The sequence below is a fragment of the Gadus macrocephalus genome, chromosome 1 (assembly GCF_031168955.1).
Source record: "Gadus macrocephalus chromosome 1, ASM3116895v1".
NCBI lineage: Eukaryota > Metazoa > Chordata > Actinopteri > Gadiformes > Gadidae > Gadus > Gadus macrocephalus.
Window position 1 is genome coordinate 25064339 of NC_082382.1, and position 19084 is coordinate 25083422.

General features: G+C 49.1%; 1 protein-coding gene across 1 annotated transcript in view; it reads right to left on the minus strand.

Annotated features, from left to right (window-relative positions):
• LOC132463330 (synaptonemal complex protein 2-like) overlaps positions 1 to 19084 on the minus strand; it is a 28139-nt gene that overhangs the window by 725 nt on the left and 8330 nt on the right. Inside the window, exons 25-46 of the mRNA XM_060059395.1 lie at positions 17402 to 17438; positions 17245 to 17315; positions 16697 to 16742; positions 16583 to 16614; positions 16418 to 16475; positions 15910 to 16081; positions 15508 to 15566; positions 15214 to 15393; positions 14658 to 14804; positions 14053 to 14184; positions 13015 to 13171; positions 12203 to 12498; positions 8543 to 8851; positions 8193 to 8250; positions 7752 to 7874; positions 7509 to 7670; positions 5779 to 6029; positions 4648 to 4742; positions 3820 to 3919; positions 3181 to 3239; positions 1330 to 1408; positions 197 to 253 (exon numbers count right to left, since the gene is read on the minus strand). Of these exons, the coding sequence (XP_059915378.1) occupies positions 197 to 253; positions 1330 to 1408; positions 3181 to 3239; positions 3820 to 3919; positions 4648 to 4742; positions 5779 to 6029; positions 7509 to 7670; positions 7752 to 7874; positions 8193 to 8250; positions 8543 to 8851; positions 12203 to 12498; positions 13015 to 13171; positions 14053 to 14184; positions 14658 to 14804; positions 15214 to 15393; positions 15508 to 15566; positions 15910 to 16081; positions 16418 to 16475; positions 16583 to 16614; positions 16697 to 16742; positions 17245 to 17315; positions 17402 to 17438 (2680 nt within the window). The remainder of the gene's footprint in view (positions 1 to 196; positions 254 to 1329; positions 1409 to 3180; positions 3240 to 3819; positions 3920 to 4647; positions 4743 to 5778; positions 6030 to 7508; positions 7671 to 7751; positions 7875 to 8192; positions 8251 to 8542; positions 8852 to 12202; positions 12499 to 13014; positions 13172 to 14052; positions 14185 to 14657; positions 14805 to 15213; positions 15394 to 15507; positions 15567 to 15909; positions 16082 to 16417; positions 16476 to 16582; positions 16615 to 16696; positions 16743 to 17244; positions 17316 to 17401; positions 17439 to 19084) is intronic.

The window sequence follows — 19084 nt, forward strand, 5'->3', positions numbered from 1 at the left end:
ACGTCTGTGTAGATGTATATGCACACATCGATACACACCTGTGTATGTATCTGTGTGTAATTACATACACATACAGTATATATAAGCATGTGTTTGTATTTATCTGTGTGGACATAGGTAGAAAGGTGGGGTTGGTGCACTATGGGATGGGCCGAGGGGGGGGGGGGGGGGGGGGGGGGGGTCGTGGGCGACTCACCATCTCTTTGAAGAGTCCGTCCTGGACACACTTCAAGTCTTTCCTCATCAGGACCATCTGGGGGTTTAAAGGACGCCACGTGAAAACACAGGGGTCAGAGTGGGACAGAGAGGACAGGGTGGAGGAGGTGGGGTCAGAGTGGGACAGGGTGGAGGAGGTGGGGTCAGAGTGGGACAGAGAGGACAGGGTGGAGGAGGTGGGGTCAGAGTGGGACAGAGTGGGACAGGGTGGAGGAGGTGGGGACAGAGTGGGACAGAGTGGAGGAGGTGGGGTCAGAGTGGGACAGGGTGGAGGAGGTGGGGTCAGAGTGGGACAGGGTGGAGGAGGTGGGGTCAGAGTGGGACAGGGTGGAGGAGGTGGGGTCAGAGTGGGACAGGGTGGAGGAGGTGGGGTCAGAGTGGGTCAGAGAGGACAGGGTGGAGGAGGAGGTGAACAGTGAGGGGGGGGGGGGGGTCAGAGAGGACAGGGTGGAGGAGGAGGTGAACAGTGAAGGGGGGGGGGGGGGGGGTCAGAGAGGACAGGGTGGAGGAGGAGGTGAACAGTGGGGGGGGGGGGGGGGGGGGGGGGTCAGAGAGGACCGTCAGCAGTCAGGCCATCGAGGGCCAGTAGTCACCGTGACAGGAGACAAACAGAAGGGGATGAGTCAAGAGGAATACGCAGACGCAACAGAAATACCGGTGTGTTATTGTGACTGTTTGTCCGTTTCTGAGGCTTTCGTTAAGCGACTGAGGGTGGATTAGCATCCACGTCATTCTAGAGAGAGCAGGGGGGCAGGCAGCTTGCTTAAGGGGGCCTACGGACATGGGGGATGAACCCGGTTCCATTTGGCTGGGAAATGAACACCGTAGGCAGTACAATGTCCTGCCCCCCATATAGCAGAAACATGACACACACACACACACACACACACACACACACACACACACACACACACACACACACACACACACACACACACACACACACACACACACACACACACACACACACACACACACACACACACACACACACACACACACCGTGGATGAATTGAGTCAGTAACAGCCTTCGATCAGAGAGCTGAAGACTCTGTGACTCCCCTGGGGTGCATGTGATGAGTTGGCTGCGAGGGTGAGGAGGTGAATGGGTACCTGAGAGGTGAAGAGCTTCCCCTCATGGTCCAGGCTGTAGGTCTTGTTGTTCTGGAGGGTGTCCTTCAGCCTCTGGTGTCTGGGAGAGAGAGGAGGGAGGAGAAGAGAGAGGGGGAGAGAGGAGAGGGGAGGAGAGGGGGTAGAGGCAGCCATTACATAATGTTGGGGAATGGGTTAAATGATTACACTTTGCAGCAGTACCGTAGAGGAATAACAAATACATTTGCAGAAGTATATTTTGTTGTTGTTTGTTTGTCAAAAAAAAACAAATAAACAAACCAAAAAACACAGAGACACACCTGATCATTTATTTAATATTTTACGGATAAAAAGGATTATCCAAAGCGACTTACATCGGTTAACACACACATCGACGGCCGAGTCAACCATGCAAGGCGACCGCCAGCTCTACCTCCTGAGCTAAGCCGACCCTAAAGGCATAATAGAGTAGGCCTACAAAAGTCGACTGTTCTCTTTTCAAACCAAAGACAAACCAGGGGACCCGAGGTCAAACAGAAGCTCGGACTCAGCGGCCTGCCTGGAACAGGGGGGAACTGATTGCCGTTACTCGTAGTTTAAAGAAAACAGCACGTGATTGCAGGGTGACGTCATGGGGGAACGACCGTAACAGGAAAAACTATCAAAACACACATTTCTCAGGAACTCCTTCTCGAGTGAGTCAAACAGTGTCAAGTCATAAATGCTTCATGTGAAGCCCAAGCAGTCTCTTCACAGTACTCTTGCAGCAGTATTTAACCACCAGATGATTTGGATGTTGAAAAAGCAACCGACCCTATACTGACATCACTTTTTGGGTTTCACTGGCTCTTTAATAAGCGTCCGTAACTCTAGGCATCACTGGTTTGACTGGGGAAACTGGGTTGGTCAGACGGCTGATCTGACTTCATAAGGCTGAAACAGCCTCTGACAAACCTTCAGGTACAATCACGCCGTGGTAAGTTGTGTTCGCCAGGCGTGTGACAAAGAGTTCAAAGGGAATCTCTTCCGACCAGGAATTCTTCTCTTCCGATGAATAATTCAGAAGAGTCTGAGAACATTGAAAGAAATCTTTTGAAGTTATTTCCGTTTGTCTAGTGGTGGTTTGGGTAATCAAACCGAGGAAAGAGACAAAGAGATCTTTTCAGTGAAATCCTTCCACACAAAACACGTACTTGGGATATTTCAGTAAGCGTGACTCATACACTCACGCACACCCTGATTTGAACAAGGAGTTCCCCAGAGGTCCACGCCGCCCCTCTTTCACAATCACAGAGCCTGTTAGTGTCAGGAAATCCCTCAAACGGAAGTCGTGGGTTACTACCCACCTTCAGTATCTGTTTAGGGAGTATGGAGTTCAGTTGCCTTAACTTTACTTAAACTTTACAAAAGCTGGAGCATAAACCGAGGGCATAAACCATGAGCATAGAACTACAGCATAAACCTACAGCATAGGCCTACTGCGTAAACCTACAGCATATACCGAGAGCATAAACCTAACCCAACCTGGCCTTTTACCCTAAAGTGACTGTGATTCCTACGATTGTTTCGACCATGGACCACAGCACTGTCTTTACGATTTAATTTGCCATATAACGTTATCGAAGGCTGTTCGGGTAGTCTCCTCATCCAACGATAACTCATCAAGTTCATGTTTTCATCAGCAATGGCGTTGAAGACTACAACTCCCACGATCGCACGCTATTTCACGACGTCATCAGACGATGTCTTTATTTTGATTGAGTGGCCCCATAGCTGCAGAAAGGACATATTACGCCTTTAATGCAGTACCACCGACCAAGCCATAATCCTACAGTGCATACACCCGTCTACGTCGTGTGACCCAGATCTCACCTCCTTTTCTCCTTCTCCTGATAAGAGTGGAATGCTGTGGATTGTTTTCGCCAGTACACCTGACGTCAGCAGAAAATAAAGAAACAACAGCAGGCGGGAGATTAAAAAACACACATAAATCACTACGTCAGAAGGCTGTGATGACTTCAGTCTGCAGAGTCAGAGCTGTTTAATGTGTGTGTGTGTGTGTGTGTGTGTGTGTGTGTGTGTGTGTGTGTGTGTGTGTGTGTGTGTGTGTGTGTGTGTGTGTGTGTGTGTGTGTGTGTGTGAGTGTATACGTGTATGTGAGTGTATCTGTGTGCGTGTGTGAGTGTATCTGTGTTTATATGTGTGTATGTGTACATGTATATGTGTATGTGAGTGTATGGTTGTATGTGCGCGCGTGCGCGTGTGTGTGTGTGTGTGTGTGTGTGTGTGTGTGTGTATTTGTTTATGTATGCTTGTGTGTGTGTGTGTGTATTTGTATGTGTGTATTTGTATGTGTGTATGTATGCTTGTGTGTGTGTATGTATGCTTGTGTGTGTGCATGTGTATTTGTGTGTGTATGTGTATTTGTGTATGTGTATTTGTGTATGTATGCTTGTGTGTGTGTGTGTGTGCGTTTGTGCGTGCGTGCGTGCGTGTGTGCGTGTCCCTCACATTCAGCTCCTTCTCCATGTGCTTCAGCGTGGAATCCCCCTGCTCCAGCTGTGTGATCTCCTCGTGGAGGACCTGGCGGACCTGCTCCAGGTGCTGGGTTCTGGGGGGCAGGTAGAGAGACCCCATCAGCAGACGAAGACGACAACAGACGAACGCACAATGTTAACAACACAAGAGAAAAGCCTCAAAGATACTGGGAGGGAAATGTACGGCCCACAAATGTTACAGAATTTTAAACAACAGAAGATCTGTCAAATCTGACGCATTATGCATATCGTCATATATAAGTCATATTTTAAGGTTCATCTTGTATTTAGCGTCAAAAATGCCTTAGTCAAAGAGATGACTCAGGCAGTGATTATGGAACGTAAAAAAGCACTCTGATTGGCTGAGGATAAAGCCAATGAGGCACAGTGAATCAGCAGCGGTAGGAGAGGACAGTCGGGTAAGACATCACAATTTTTATCACAAAGCCAAAAATATGACTAAGGCAATTATGCCATGAGGCTGCCGTGTATCCTTTGAAAAGGAGGAACTAGAAAGGCCTACTATTCACTGCAGAGGCTCTTCGGTCGACTATTTGGGTCATCCCGATGATGTCACCTAATATTCCCTCCTAGATTACATTACGATGACTCCAGCGGCAGACACAGAGGTGATACAGCTAAACTGAGGACTCAGCAGGGCTGGGTGGGGGGGGGGGGGGGGGGGGAGGTCAACATTCTGCTGGGCTTGCAGCACACGGACACTCAGAGGTCAGTCCAGGGAAGCCGGGGGAAAGGCGGTGACGAGGGTTCGATCCCCCAACCAGTCTCGTCCTTTCATAACCTGTATTTGTTGACTTGAGCGCCGAAGTGGGCGACGTGGCGCAGTGCGGTCTGCGCCGACTGCCGTCCGTACCGCTCCATCCTCCTGGAGCGACCCTGAGTGGGAGACACACAGAACACCAGAGTGACCCTCGGCAGAACACGGAGTGGTGCCTCCAGGGGGCGCGACGGAGGACCGAGAGACTCAGGAGTTGTGGTTGTGGAGAACGACAGCCGGGCTGTCGTTCTCCACAACCACAACTCCTGAGTCTCTCGGTCCTCTAGGTCGGAAGTGCGGGTGCTTTCTCCAGAGCTATGGGTGAACGTTTGGGGATGTTTAGGGGCTAAACGGGCCTGGAGCTTAGCTGGCGGCAGCTGATCGCCAGGTTGAGCAAACGAGTCGCAATCTGAAATTAATTATGTCCGTTATTTCTTTTCTTTTCTGAAAGTATTTATTTTTATTTCTTGCTTTTCGTGTCTGGCAGTCAAGCCGCCTACTATTATTATATATCAATAAAAGTGTCATCATAATTTTATTTTGGCAGACACATCAAAAATGATCGCGATTGGTTCGTGCCAAGTGTCATCAAATGGTCACTGACAACGCTGAACAGCTGAGTTCAGTTGGGGAGGCAGAAAACCATCACAACCTCCAACAAACAGTTTGTTCAGACAAAGCTATAAATACAAAAGGTTAAACCGTTTTTATGGGTCATTTAAAGGCCACTTGAGCAACATTTTTTGTATCTAGCATCGTGTGTGTGATTCAGAGCATTTCTACAGCTTGACCTAGATAATTCTAATGAGGACAAGCAGGTGAAGCCGGGGACCAGCCACCCTGAGACGGCGATGACTGAGTCTGCGTCAGCATGCGTGTGTATTGACTGAACGTCATCATATGTCGTATCGCATTGGAATAGCGCTCCCTGTGGGTTTTGTGACTCAGGTGAATATGTGCTGCTTCTCCAGCATCACGTCGTTGCGCTGCGCGGAGTAGCCACCACAAACCCCCAGGGTATGAGGGACCCACACTCTGACCGCTGAGCCAATCGGCAGCGGGCATCCGGCCATGACACACCACAGCGTGATACATACATCCTGGTCTACCCTCGAGGCCACACATTCAGATCACTCAGCTCTACTGGGGTCCCACCTGTAACTTCTTTTGGAGCTTGGAGCTGAACTGCTGGCACACGTTTCCCACGTGTCCAGGGTCGTTGGCCTCGTCGTCGGCCAGCTCCTGGTCCTCCTGATCTTCGTCCTCCTGATCTTCGTCCTCCTCATCGCCAGGGTCCTCGTTCTCTTTGTCCTCGTCGTCCAGCTCGGCCGCCCACTCCCTGGTGATCCGGGTGTGGGTGGAGGACGCCACGCGGCCCGCCCCGCCCTGGGGAGGCACCTTCAGCGCTGGGCGTTGGGCGGGGACAGAAGGGAGGTCTCGGGTGTTATTGGATCATTTTAGCGTGAGCCATACCCCCTGTGTGCCATACCCCCTGTGTTTCCTTGGTGATATATTTGGGGGAACATAATGGGTGGAAAACGTGTCGAAAAAGATTGCTAAGTAACCCAAAGTTGTTTTCCTGGGGTTTGGGGTGTTGTGGGTACATGGTGCTCCCACACGCATGCAAACTTTGAAAAAAGTCCGTACAAGATTTTTTGAGTGAGATACGCATTTCTGGAAGCAGCCCGCCTCCAGCTACCAAACGAGCGAGTCAGTTTCGGCGCCCCCTCCTACGTAGGAAGGGGGCACATTTGAATATTACCTCCCACTTCCCCACTCCCCTCCAATCAGAGCAACGCTACGACTTTGTGGACCAGCGGACGAGCAGCTCCGGCGGGGGGAACTCGGCGCTAGCCCTGCAGCTAAGCCGAGCTCACCCCGCCGGAGCTGCCGCCTAAGCTTCGGCGGAAGTCGGGAGGAGGAGACATGGAGTAGGAAGGGATTGTACTCCCGGAGCTGAGCTGCCGGACTGCCGCCGAGCTACCTCAGCCGGAGCCGCTCGTCCGCTGGAGCTGCCGCCTAGCTTCGGCGCCAGTTCAGCTCCCGGAGTACACCGCCGGAGCTGCCGGACTGCGGCCGGACGGCTTCGACGGCAGGGAGCTCGGAGGCAGTCCGGCAGCTCAGCTCCCGGAGTACAATCCCTTTCTTCTCCATGTCGCGGTTCATGGACTTCAGAGAGTCAAAGCCAAAGTTCCTTTCCCCCCAATTCTTCTCAGCCATGGCTGAGATATCCCCCACTACGAGCCTTTACTTGTGGAAGTACCAGAGTCGTCAGACAGTCTTTATTATTCATAATATCATCCGAGGCGCACATGGCTTTTGGCCGTGATATTAGATGCATTATATTAATACCCGTATATAATATAATTATTATGTTATATTATATTATATAGATATAGAGCTCCAGGAGTCAGAAAACGGCAAAAATCCCTTCTACCATGCTATGGTTCAGTCTGACAGCTCATTGGTCAATGGGCAGCAGCTCATTTGCATCAATGCTACAGACACCAGAAACAGCGCATTCTGAAGGGAGTGAAACGGAGGGGAATAGCGACGATTTTTTTTTTCCTAAAAGCTATTTCCAGCAAACAGCTTCAAAAACATGTTTTCTGGAACTCAAATACTATGTTTAATTGTTGGGAAAACACCATAATATGTCTCCTTTAAATTAATTTAAGGTTAAAAGTTTTCGAAATTATTGTTAGAAAGAGTTTTTACATGTTGAGCCAGTAGGTCAAAGGGGTTCTGGCTTCAGATGGATGACTATGTCAAGCTTCTAAGGCCATTGGACCTGAAGCCATGAAAGGTGAACCCATGAGGCTCCATGCTGACCTGGAGTGCGGGCAGAGGGAGGACTGGATGGGTGAGTGGGGGTAGGTGGGTACCTGTGTTGTGAGTGGTCCTGCTGCAGCTCTTACTCTTGATGTCCGCCTGGTAGTCTTTCGGACCAGATTTGAACCCTGGGCTCTTTTCCTCCTCCTCCTCCTCCTCCTCCTCTGAGCTGAGCTGGATCTCACTAATCTGACTGTCGACCTGCACCTTGGTGGCTGGACGAGATGAGAGCATTAAGAGACAAGGAAGAGAAGGATGACGAGGCTAATGTGCTCCTGCTCTGCTGAATATCTCACAGGACTTGAAGAGTTTTCTGGGCTTCATCTTGGGTGAGCGTTGCCTCGTCCTCTTGCCCTTCTTCTTCAACAACTGCTCCTCTTCATCGCTGGATGAAGTTTCTGCGTTTCTGAGGGTCGGCCCTACAGGAGCCCAGATCACAGCATCAACAGACCGCTCTCCTGTCTCCAGAGAGCACTCTGTCTACCTTTATTCATCAGAGTTAACATGGTAGCTCAATCCATACACCAACCACTCTGTCGCTCTTTCTTGTCTTTCTATAATGCCTTGTTAGACATTTCATAGGCAGACTGATGGGCTCTATGGGAATCTCTGTGAAACCGTTAAGAAATACATGTGTTAAGAAAAACAGAAGTGAGAAGGACCACTCACTACGAACAGAAACACAGAGGGGTTAGAGAGAGGTAGGAAGGACAATTCGTAGGGAGAATATCTGTTACCTGAGACGTGATGATGTCGTGGGATAGGCTTTTGCTTCCTGGTTGAAGTTGGTGTTTTCTGTGAGAAGGAACAAATGATGTCACCTAGATGTTGACTGAACGATTGTCTCAAAGACTAAGACCTAACTCTCGTGAAAACTCTGGGTTGTTGAAATGACAATGCTATGCATGGTAAGTGGCCATCACTTTATACAAATGCAATTCTTTGTTTCAGAGACCGTGCTCTGCCTTGCCCCTCTTCTTCTAGTTGGTTGCATCAATGGAATGAGGAAAGCCACAAAGGCTTGGGTTCATGGATTGAGTGTAAAAAGTTTGATCAGTGTTCAACATGCAACCCAAATCGCCCCTACCTCCAGCACTGTACTGGTGTTGACCTCCACCTTAAAGACACCTATGGATGACCTCATGGAGGACTGCGTCAGACAGGACACCGGCGACACCTTGCTGGATCCGTAATGGAAGGCGTGGTCGTGTGGGTCGTCCCCGGTAGCAGGGGAGGGCTCCTCGCAAGCAGGGGAGAGCTGCACGCAAGCAGGGTAAGGAGCCGGGGACTTGTCTGCGTCCAGCGCCGTGGAGGTGAGCATGGGCTGGGAGGCCTGGGAGCAGAGAGACAGGGGGGAGCGAGGGGCGGAGAGCAGCGGGCGACTGATGGGACTCAGCTGTAGAGAGAGAGAGAGGACGAGAGAGAGAGGACGAGAGAGAGAGGGAGAGGGAGAGGACAAGAGCGAGAGGGAGAGAGCGAGAGAGGGAGAGAGCGAGGGAGAGAGCGAGGGAGAGGGAGAGGGAGAGGCAGAGAGATGGAGAGGGAGAGATTGTGAGAGAGGAAGAGAGACACAGACAGACAGACAGAGAGAGAGAGGGCACAAAAGAGAGTGATTAGCGTATAAAGACCGAGGGAAATTGGCCAGCCATGATCTAATCATCATGGTCGTCATCTCTTGCCGATGGTTAATTCATGACGATTTTACACAGTGCGTCAAAATGACAAGAGAGGAGCTGAATCAGGGCTGCTATTTCCAAATGGGTCACGCGTCAATCAAACAACTTTTGTGTTTTAACATCCCTCTTGAGTTGCAATATGTAGCGGTGGAGTGTGGTTGGACGACGGCTGGTGCAAGCAGCCTCCCCTAGGCCGAGTCAGACTGATTGGACTCCGGGGCCGGTGAGGCTGCACACCTGATGCACATAGAGTAATCAATGTGCATCGGTTAAACCACACACTAGAGCTGTGTACGAGATCGTTCCCTATTCACTCACTCACTATTCCCTATATAGCATGGTTTCTCAACCGCCCCCTGGGGGGCGTTCGCACAACCTAGGGGGAACGTGATTCCATTTTTGGGGGGAGATTTTAATTTGAATTTTTTTTATTTATTTTTTTGGGGGGGGGGAAATAGGCTACCTGAAATTAATAGCCTATTTTCATCATTCATTCATAGGTTTCTAACCCCTCGACCGTCTCAGCTACTTTTTACTGTCTATGCGCAGTGGAACAGTGATAATACAGCGCGGTTCGGTCCTGCACACGCCCGGACTCCCGTCACATCAGCTATCGTCATGATCTCTATAGTAACACTGATAAACAAAAAAATATCACTTTTTTTCATGGCCCGTTTTCCTCCTTCCTCTTGTTCAGTTCCAGCTGCTCCGAGCGTAGTCTCCACAAAAAGACTGTTGCATTTCAAATACAAAATATATAGGCCTCATTAGGCCTCTGCGTGCAATCTGTTTTCGTGGAGTACGCGTTGCCCGGGCCGCGGTGCCCGTGGTTCCCGGGCCATTCATTCATTCGTTCACGGGGCATGGCGGGAGTCGCGGGAGACGCGGGAGTGGTCGCGGTGCCCAAGGTCACGGTGCCCAACAATTTCTTCCTCAACTCCTCTCTCTCTCTCTTTCTCTCTCTCTCTCTCTCTCAGTTCAATTACATGTCATGAATATTCATTAATATTATAATATTTTTTGTACCAAAACAGACTCAGAGGGCGTGTGAGTGTGAGGATCAGGGTAAGGTCAGAAAAAGGTTCTCAACCTCAAAAAAGGTTGAGAACCACGGCTATATAGTGTTCATTAGGGTTCACACCGAGTAATACGCTCGTGTCAACACCGGTATTACCGGTATAAACGGTATTAACTTTGAAACTATAGGTCAACCGCCATCTTCTCCGTCAACTCTCCTCTCACACTCGGTGACAGCGGCTGGCAGCGCGCCAATTCTCGGCGTCTTATAACGTTCTATATATAATAGGATAATATAATTTTATACATCATAATATCACGGCCAAAAGCTCTGTGCGCCTCCGGATGGCCGTAGCGCGGGGAGCTCACGTAGGGATTGGGCTTCGCAGGGTTTGTTTACCGGCGTTGCTATGGTTACCGGTCTTGTAAGGAAGCACGTCAATTCTCGGCGCGACAATTCTCCCGCACAGAGCAGAACAGTGGCCTATTCTACACATTTGAATTTTGTTAATTATAATTATATTATTCATTTTTACTGAATTTGTTTTAATGAAAAAAATTAAAAATTAAAAATTGGTGTTGCCGGTGTGCAACACCGAGTAATCAGTGTTGGCCTCAAAACCGGTAACACCGGTAATACCGTATACCGCGGCAACCGTAGTGATCATGATATAGTGCACTATATAGGGAACGAACAAACGAGAGTTCGGACACTACGCTGGACATTTCTAAACGTCATTTGCGTCAGTAAATGCGCCGGGTATTTGTGTGACGCAGACAGATGCGCCCACATCATGTAAACAAACCGGGCACTCACGAGGAAAGCTGGAGGTTGCATTGATGTTGAATGTTACATTTCCTCAATCAATTTTTTTTTAATTAATTTTGAATGTTACATTTTCTATGTTAAATCCCAAATAAATTGTTGACGTTTCTAAACGAAAACTGGAGACTCCATCATTAAATGTATTCGTTTTCGCAGTTATTCAGCTTCTTCTTCTCCTCCGGAAAAACACGACCGCATTGCAATTTGTGGTATACGGGAGTAACATGTAGGGAACATCGTCTGTACACTCAAATTTTGGGTATTTTAAGTCCACTGTATAGTGCATGAAATTAACCACTGAGAATTCGAACACCACTACATATATCCGTGATAGGGAACGATTTCGAACACAGCTTAGGAGAGATCTGGTGCATGGGAACATGGTGCACTGCCCTCATGTATCAGTGTCTGCTAACAGGCTTAGAACACCACCAGCCTGCGTCCTTGTCTGGAAGAACCCAGTAAAAGTCAGAGGTGTTCATTTCAATAATGTCATCAATAAAATCATGTCCTATAACTGATATATTCTACAAATAAAAAGTCTGGCCAGCCCGTAGCGCTCTGTTTGTTCATGCATGTCTCATCTTACTAGTGCCACTCCCAGGTTTGCACTCACTCCCCCACAGCAGGGCTCCACTGAGTCAGTCAGTTCGCCTCACACACTTCCACAGCCTGTTATTCCCTTCTTTCAATCCTGAAGTCTCCCGCTCGCTCACTGCATTACTGCGCAATGAGTCAGTAGTAAGTAATGGTCAAGTAACCGACATTGACCACAACTCATTACAGTAATTACACGGGACTTAACGTTCTACAACCCGTTAATGTGTCGTGTATATATATTATACTATATTATTACACGGCTCTTCTCAATGCTCTGGAATGTTCTGTTCACTTGCATGGGCCTTCTGGACTTCCGGAGGTGAATAATTTTTTTTGGATAATTGACCGTTGCTAGGCATGTAATGACCGCTGTCAAGGAAAGTTGACTTTTGCCTCTGATTCACGTCTTTGGTATCAAATCACTCCACAAGTAGTCCGGTAACTTATCGCCCCCAGCGTATTAGGTTGGTAAGCAACGTCAACGTCTTCAGGGTCTATTTCTCTGCTGATTTCCCTGCTGACACTACGAATGGTAATTGTAAATTCTTATATAACCTCCAGACTCACAACGAACGGCCCCCAGGCGAGGGGCCGGGGGAGAGACCCCCCCAGACCAGCGGGCTCCTACCTCGCTCACACCGCCTCTCCTGGGGGCCCGCTGTGCGGCCGGGCGACCTACGGGGGTCTCAACGGGGGGGTGCGGCGGCAGGAATCGCAGAGGAAGAGCCGGGGCCGAGCCCTTCTTCCTCGGCCCGCCGGGGGGGAGGACGGCCCCCTCGCTGACGCCGTTGCTGGTGGCGACGGGGCGTGGCGGTTTGGGGGCCCCCCGGCCGCGGGGGTGCAGGCCGTCGGGGAAGGTGGGGCGCGGGGACCCCAGGGGGCTGAGGGGGGAGATGGCCGGGGCTGGGGTCATGGTCGTTGCAGCTGTGAGGGGGATGGACAGAACAAGCAGACAGATGTTGAGACAGCTGGGCTCCAGCGGCGAGCCTACATCGAGGGCTCGCCCCCCCCCCCCCCCCCCCAGAGGGTGTTGCCCGAGCGGTGCAACAGCGTTTACTTTATGTTATAGCGTTATTGTGGCATGTGGCACATGAAGCAGCTTAAAAACAGTGTCAGCATGTGGCCTCATAGGGCAGTAAGGAGGTCAGTCTGGCTGATGATGCAGCAGTCATCCCCGTCTTTTAAAAAGCACTTCACATCTATAATATACATTTAAAAAACTGAGTCATTATGGCATGTGGCACACGTAAGCGGACTGTGACGATCAAGTCCGAACTGTTGGCATGAAGGGGGTCCGTGTGATCTCCGCAGACCCCGTGACGCCGGCCAAACCGCCAGAAGAGCCGCTCCGACAGATGGCTGGACGGCGGCGGATATCAATCAGATCAAGTGACGGTCACCGACGTCAGGACACACGCAGCGTGTCCCCGGGACTCTTACATCTCATCTTCTCCACGGGAGGAAGGCAGGGCGAGCGGGAGGCCAGGCGGGTGGTCCACGAGGCCTTCTGGACACTAATCTGTTCGTTGGGACGCAGCCCCGGTCCTCCTCTCTTCGTCTCGCCCGCTCCCTGGAAGGCTCTCTTCCCCGCCTGTTTCTGGACACAGGCAGAGTGTTGGATTTTAATTGAACATCAGCTCAACAGTCAACAGCAAACCCTCTAGATTATTTAGGTTTGCATTGACAAATCTTCGGAACAGCTGTAGGGGTTAATTTGGGTGGTAAGGCCCGTTTGCGTCGTCGCCCAAGTTTTGTCGCGCGTCAAATCATAAACTGTCGCTGTGCAAGTTTTGTCAGGCGAATTTGCTGCGGTTCACCCCGGACTGCACTGCAGGGAACGATTGGGCGGTTGAACGTTGATTGGCTGTTACGTTACACATGTCACTCAGTGGCCACGCTGCTGAACGCTGATTGGCTGTCATCACGCGGATGTTGCGGCAAAGTTGAAATATTTCAACTCGAGCGAATTTGTCGCTCTACAAATCATCGTGAGCGCGCTCGCCTGTGCAGGGCGAAAGTGTGGCGCGACATTTTTTTTCTTTTCTCGATTCCTGTCTCTAAATTCACTTTGTATGGGATCTTGTCGCCCCTTCGCGTTAGGTGTGAACGCACCTTTAGACTCCCGAGACAAAGGGTTCTGGGTTCGTATCCCGATGTTTACAGGATGCAGTCAACCTGCTACTTATGCCCCTTGTCGGCGATTGGTTGGAATACTATTTATTTTGGTTTTGAGTGGTTGCTAGTACCATTTGTTTCTGTGAACGATCTTGGAGCATAGGCTAGATCGAGCGGATCGTGATGAAAGATCAGATGAATGTGATCATTCATGTTTCGGCCTGGAATCACTGATACAACCTTTAAGGCCCTTGGGATCAGAGCCTCTGCCGGATGACTAGATAGTGAACAGTAAATGAGGGCTGGTGAATCAACCCCCACAGAGCAGTGGTTCATGTGTAAGGTGAAGGCTGGGGCCCCCACCTGGGGACCGGGGGACTGGTCCACCTCCGACTGGACGTGGGGCCCCTGGTTGGTCTTGGAGGGCCGCTTGGCTTCAGGAGGTTTGATGGGGTAGGTCTCCTCACTCTGGACTCGCCTGCCTGTGGTGCATTTCTGCCACGAAAATGAATGAGAAGTTCAAATGAAATAAATACTTTTGCCACATTTTCACTTTTGTACAGAACTTACATTTATTTAACTGAGGCTTTTGTCAAAAGCAACTGACAATAAGTGCATTCAATCATGCAGATACTACCCAAAAAGTGCAAGAATCATTTAAGTACATAAAATCAATTAACCCATTGATTCAATTAATTAACTCAAGTGTTTCAAGTGCTACATTTTAGACAGCTCTCAACCATCATCGGTATACAACAGCAGAGGACTAAAGACAGTTATATAGTTGCATGTAAAATCCTTTTTTGATGAAAAAAGCTTTTTGGTGTTAGATAATTGTATTTGTGCTGCACCCTTTGGGCCTCCAACGTACCGGTGTTCAGCTGCTGTGTTGTTTCATTTCACCGCTAAACACACTCAGACTACATGTCCAATAGGGAGTGTTCTAAGGGAGAGAGGGGGGCTTTTACCTTGGAGGGTGCAGGGAGCTCTTTGTCTGTGAGGCTGTCACGACCATTGCGCTCTATCTTCTGATTAGTCCGTTTGTAAGGTAGGCTTGTTCTCGTTTTCTCAGTCGCCTGCTCTCTCTTTGCCTGCTGCTCAACAGATGGGTGCTTCTGCCGGGTGGTGGGTGGGGAGGGGGGGATAGAGGAAACATGAGATAGGACATGGAACACGACGCAGCATCTCACTGAGTTAACTGGATAATAAACGGATGCGACGCTATTCATCTCAGGCCCAGCATCTCCTTTCAGAAGGGGATATGAATAGAAAGCCTGGCAAGATGATCTTGTGTACTGGACAGATTCGTTCTGAGGTCTTCATTCATGTGTGAATATTCATGTGTGATGGCGGGGGGAAAAATGGTTGTTCAGTACTTTTTTGCAGCAAATCTAATGTTAATTGTGTGCTTTGATTGATCAAAGCTTCCCTTGTAAGGCCCTGGATGAAGCTAAATGTGAAAACTTCAGTCTCAACGCCATTGATCCTTGCAAGTGTATAACGGGGTGGCTGTAGACGCCTTGCCTTGGCAGCGGGAGGCTGGTCCACCCCAGAATGGCTGTCATCGCTGTCTGGGTCCCTGTAGCTCTTGGCGTGAGTGGCCGCGGCTCTCTGGGGCCTCCTGCCTGCTGCCGGGGCCGCTCTGCTTGGGACAGCGGCCTGCCTCTCTGGCCGCTCCCCCGCCGCTTTCACCAGAGGCCTCTTCTAATGAAACAACAGTGACACCGTGTGGCCGACCGGGGCAGTGCAGCCGAGACTGCCAGCGCAATAAACGATTGAAAGCAATCGTTAGAAAAAGTACAATAATAACCGACTTACCTGAAGTGGTCTGACGTTGTCCTTTTGGGCCGATGGAAGGGGTAAATCTGGGGACTCATCTGTAAATAAAACATCAGATTTGATTCAGTGTACACAAGGCACTCCAACTCTTTAAAGGAGTAAGATATCATAATGTCATTTTCTGATATTTGTATTTTATTTTACACAGGGCCACATTATAAGAGTCTATGTATAGAGTTCCACACATGAATCGATAAAATGTTTCACTACATCACTGTGTAGACACTGTATGTTGTGGAGCGAGTGTGCAGTGTTTTGTACATATAAGAGCTATGGGACTCGATTTAGCTGTGTCTAAATAAAGGTTAATCACATAAACATGAACATCTGCATGTATATAATGTGCCTATAGAGACACGGTGCATTCAGGGGACTGCCTACAGGTGGTGTCGGGGGCCTGAACGACGGTCTTGGCCGGGGCCTTCCGGGTGTAGTCGGTGACTTTGGGCTTGGTCTTGCGGCCGGACTCCCTCAGCCAGCTGACGTCGGTACCGGTCCTGGTGCGGTCGGTGTCCGTGTCGCTGAACAGGTGCTTCGTGACGTGGCGCTTCCCCTGCAGAGTACAGGGGACAGGGAGGGGAAGGCTCGTGGAAGAGGACGCAGGAAGGTGGGTCCTTCACCAGGAACAATGACTTCCAAAGACTAAACCAAAGCTTTCCCAATGTGTCCGGGGGCCAATTGATAAAAAACAAAACTACATTTTGAAATATGGTATACGAATATATACAATTGAGTTTTTATCAAGAATGTAATATATAGTCGGTAAATATATATTTAAGAAAAAATAGTCCTTGTGATAGCTCTGACAGACATGACAGCCATGGTAACCCTGTAAGAAGTATACGTAGGAGTGGATTAGCAGGTTATGTTAAGTTAACTCATGGTTTACCTTAGGTTCTGCCGGCGCTTTCTTACTGGAGAGGGAGCGAGGGGAAAGCATGCTACTGCTGAAAACAAAAGGGCAGCGTTGGAGAGATGCAATTGTGTGGTTCCAGATTATTGACTGATTATTTTGTATTGATTATCACCGATTCCTTGTTTGGCTAGCGCTCACCTGCTCTCCAATGCAGAGTCGCTGGGTTTGCCCTATTTAAACACACAACCATTAGACCATTGAGGGAGTTTTTATTTTAACCAACATAGTTTGGAAAGTTTAAGAGCTATTCACCCCAATATGTGTTGATCCATCGTCCCTGAATGAAAAAATGTCGCCTCTGTTCAAGAAAACATGAGATTAGCCGGAATGCATTTAAAAACATTGTTATGATTGTTAAGACATTAAGGGCTCATTCACACTGCAAGCAAAAGGGCTTGCAAAATGTTTTGCCAATATGTGCATCAGATCCGATTTATCAGAACAGTGTGAACAGCACTTAGTATCCTATTTAATCTGAGCCACCTTTAAATGTGCACCTAAATCAGATATAGGTCAGATTTTTCTGCATCATATTAGAATTCATTAAACATTTACGTGGCTCTAGACCGACATTTGTCACAATTCTTCGATGGCAAGAATCACTCTGTGACTTATTTTTCTTTTGTGCATGCGGGTCAGTTTGGAGAGGGAATAGTTCACACTGGAATCTGACAATGGCCACATTTAAAACATAATGTGAACAGCCAAAACAAAAACGTTGGACCGGAGCAATAGATCCAGAGGACGACTTAGGCTTTGCACTGTGAAGGAAGCCCAAAAACTCCTATTCACTGCCTTACCTGCTCCCTGTAGAATGCTTCATGGGGATGCAGTAGGACTTGTTGAAGTCTGCAGCTTTCCCTGCGTTTTTCTGCAGCAGAACACAATAACCTTACAGTCCCACAACACTAATCAACCCAGGTTAATGCCGTCTTCACCGCACATGACAGCACTTACCTGACCGGAGGGCAACCAGCTCCTCTCAAAGTTCGACCTGAAAAACAGAAGCAAGATCCCTTTGCTGTGGTGGCAGAAGCTGAGGAGGTTGATGATTGAGTGAGAAATCTGGGTTATTTTCTCCCTCAAACCTGAGATTGACAGGTTATTGACTGAATATGTTGCACGGCGGTTTTTCTCACAATGTGTGTGTGTGGGTGTGTGCGAGCGTGTGGGTGCGTGTTAGGGGTGTAAATCATTCGGTTTCTCACCGTTCAATTCGATTTAGATTCTTGGGGACATGATTTGCTGCTTGGTGCTCCCAGTTGAAATGCAGTGTTTCAGTTATAGTGTGTGTGCGTGTCAAGTTCTCGAGTTCAAGCACTCAATCCCTGTTTGCACGTCGAACGAGCCAATCTCCTAAATATTGGAGCCCTGAACTCTGTTCCCCTTGAGATCCTGCAGCCTGTCGAGCCCAGCAGAATCCTCATGAGTGGTGACGGAGGCCAAGACAAAGCAAAGGCAGGGCGAGAGAGCCGGCCTAGGAGGAAGGCTGCAGGCTAACCCACACCAAACAGCCCTGACGAGTCACTTTCTTACCGACTCAGTCGTCAACAAGATGGATGGAATGATACATTCCATCCACCACGTTGTACTTCGTACAACTCTGTTCAGTGAGAGGACAGGATCGCAGCCTCTGGTGAGAGTTAAGGTGGAAGAGTGGGCATAAATGTTAATAACGACCGGCTTACAGCTACATCTTGCTCCCCTTAGAAAGAGTGCTTGGCTCTTTTAAGCAGACCGTTCATTATGGCAAGAGAGTTGATATTGACATGTTTACAAAAGCTGTTTACATATCACCACATGAACACGCCAAGGAAATGCATTGCGCCGTAAATAAAGAGCTGAATGTACACCCAGAGGGAACTGTGGCTGTTGCAGGATTCTTTAATCACAGAACTGAAGTCTAACCAGCCCCACGCCACAAAAATGTCTATTTCCCAAGTTTACAAAACCTCCTTGGGGAAGACAAAGCCATCAACTTGGTTTATCAGACCACATCTCACTGGAAGTGCAACCTCTCATCTTTAGAACAAGTCCAGCTGCTAAAACTGTCCTAGTCCGAGAGAGCGGAAGCCAACTCACTGCTGCAGGACTGTTTTGAAGACACAGACTGTGAAGGGTTTGCACAAGAATTTAGATTCAGATGAAAACACCTCATCTGTCTTGGCCTGAATAGTCATTACCGAGAAAGTAATGACCACCAAAACCAAATCAAGGTGTTCCCAAACCAAATCCACGGTTGGACAGAAACTGTCCACTCTCTGCTCAGGGTACAAGTGGCTACCTTCAGGACAGACGTCAGACTGTGTGGAAAAAATGAAGAAGGAACTGAGAGGAGCCCAGGGCAGATACAAGCAGTGCATTGTGGGGCACTTTGAGAACGACCCCTGTAGCATTTGGAAAGGCATTAAAAGCATAATGGAGTGCAGGAACTTAAACTGGCCAAACTCTCCTCTCAGTAACTTTTACAGAAGCACCGTGAAGAGTATCCTCGGCCACTGGGTCAAGCTGCACTGCCGATAACCGAAGGAGGTTAAGCCACAGAGGTTTGAGGGAACTGTGCTCCCAAACTTGGACACACTGTGTTTGGTAGCCATCTACAAGAATGCCAGCAACACCAGGAAGGATCAAACCCACCCA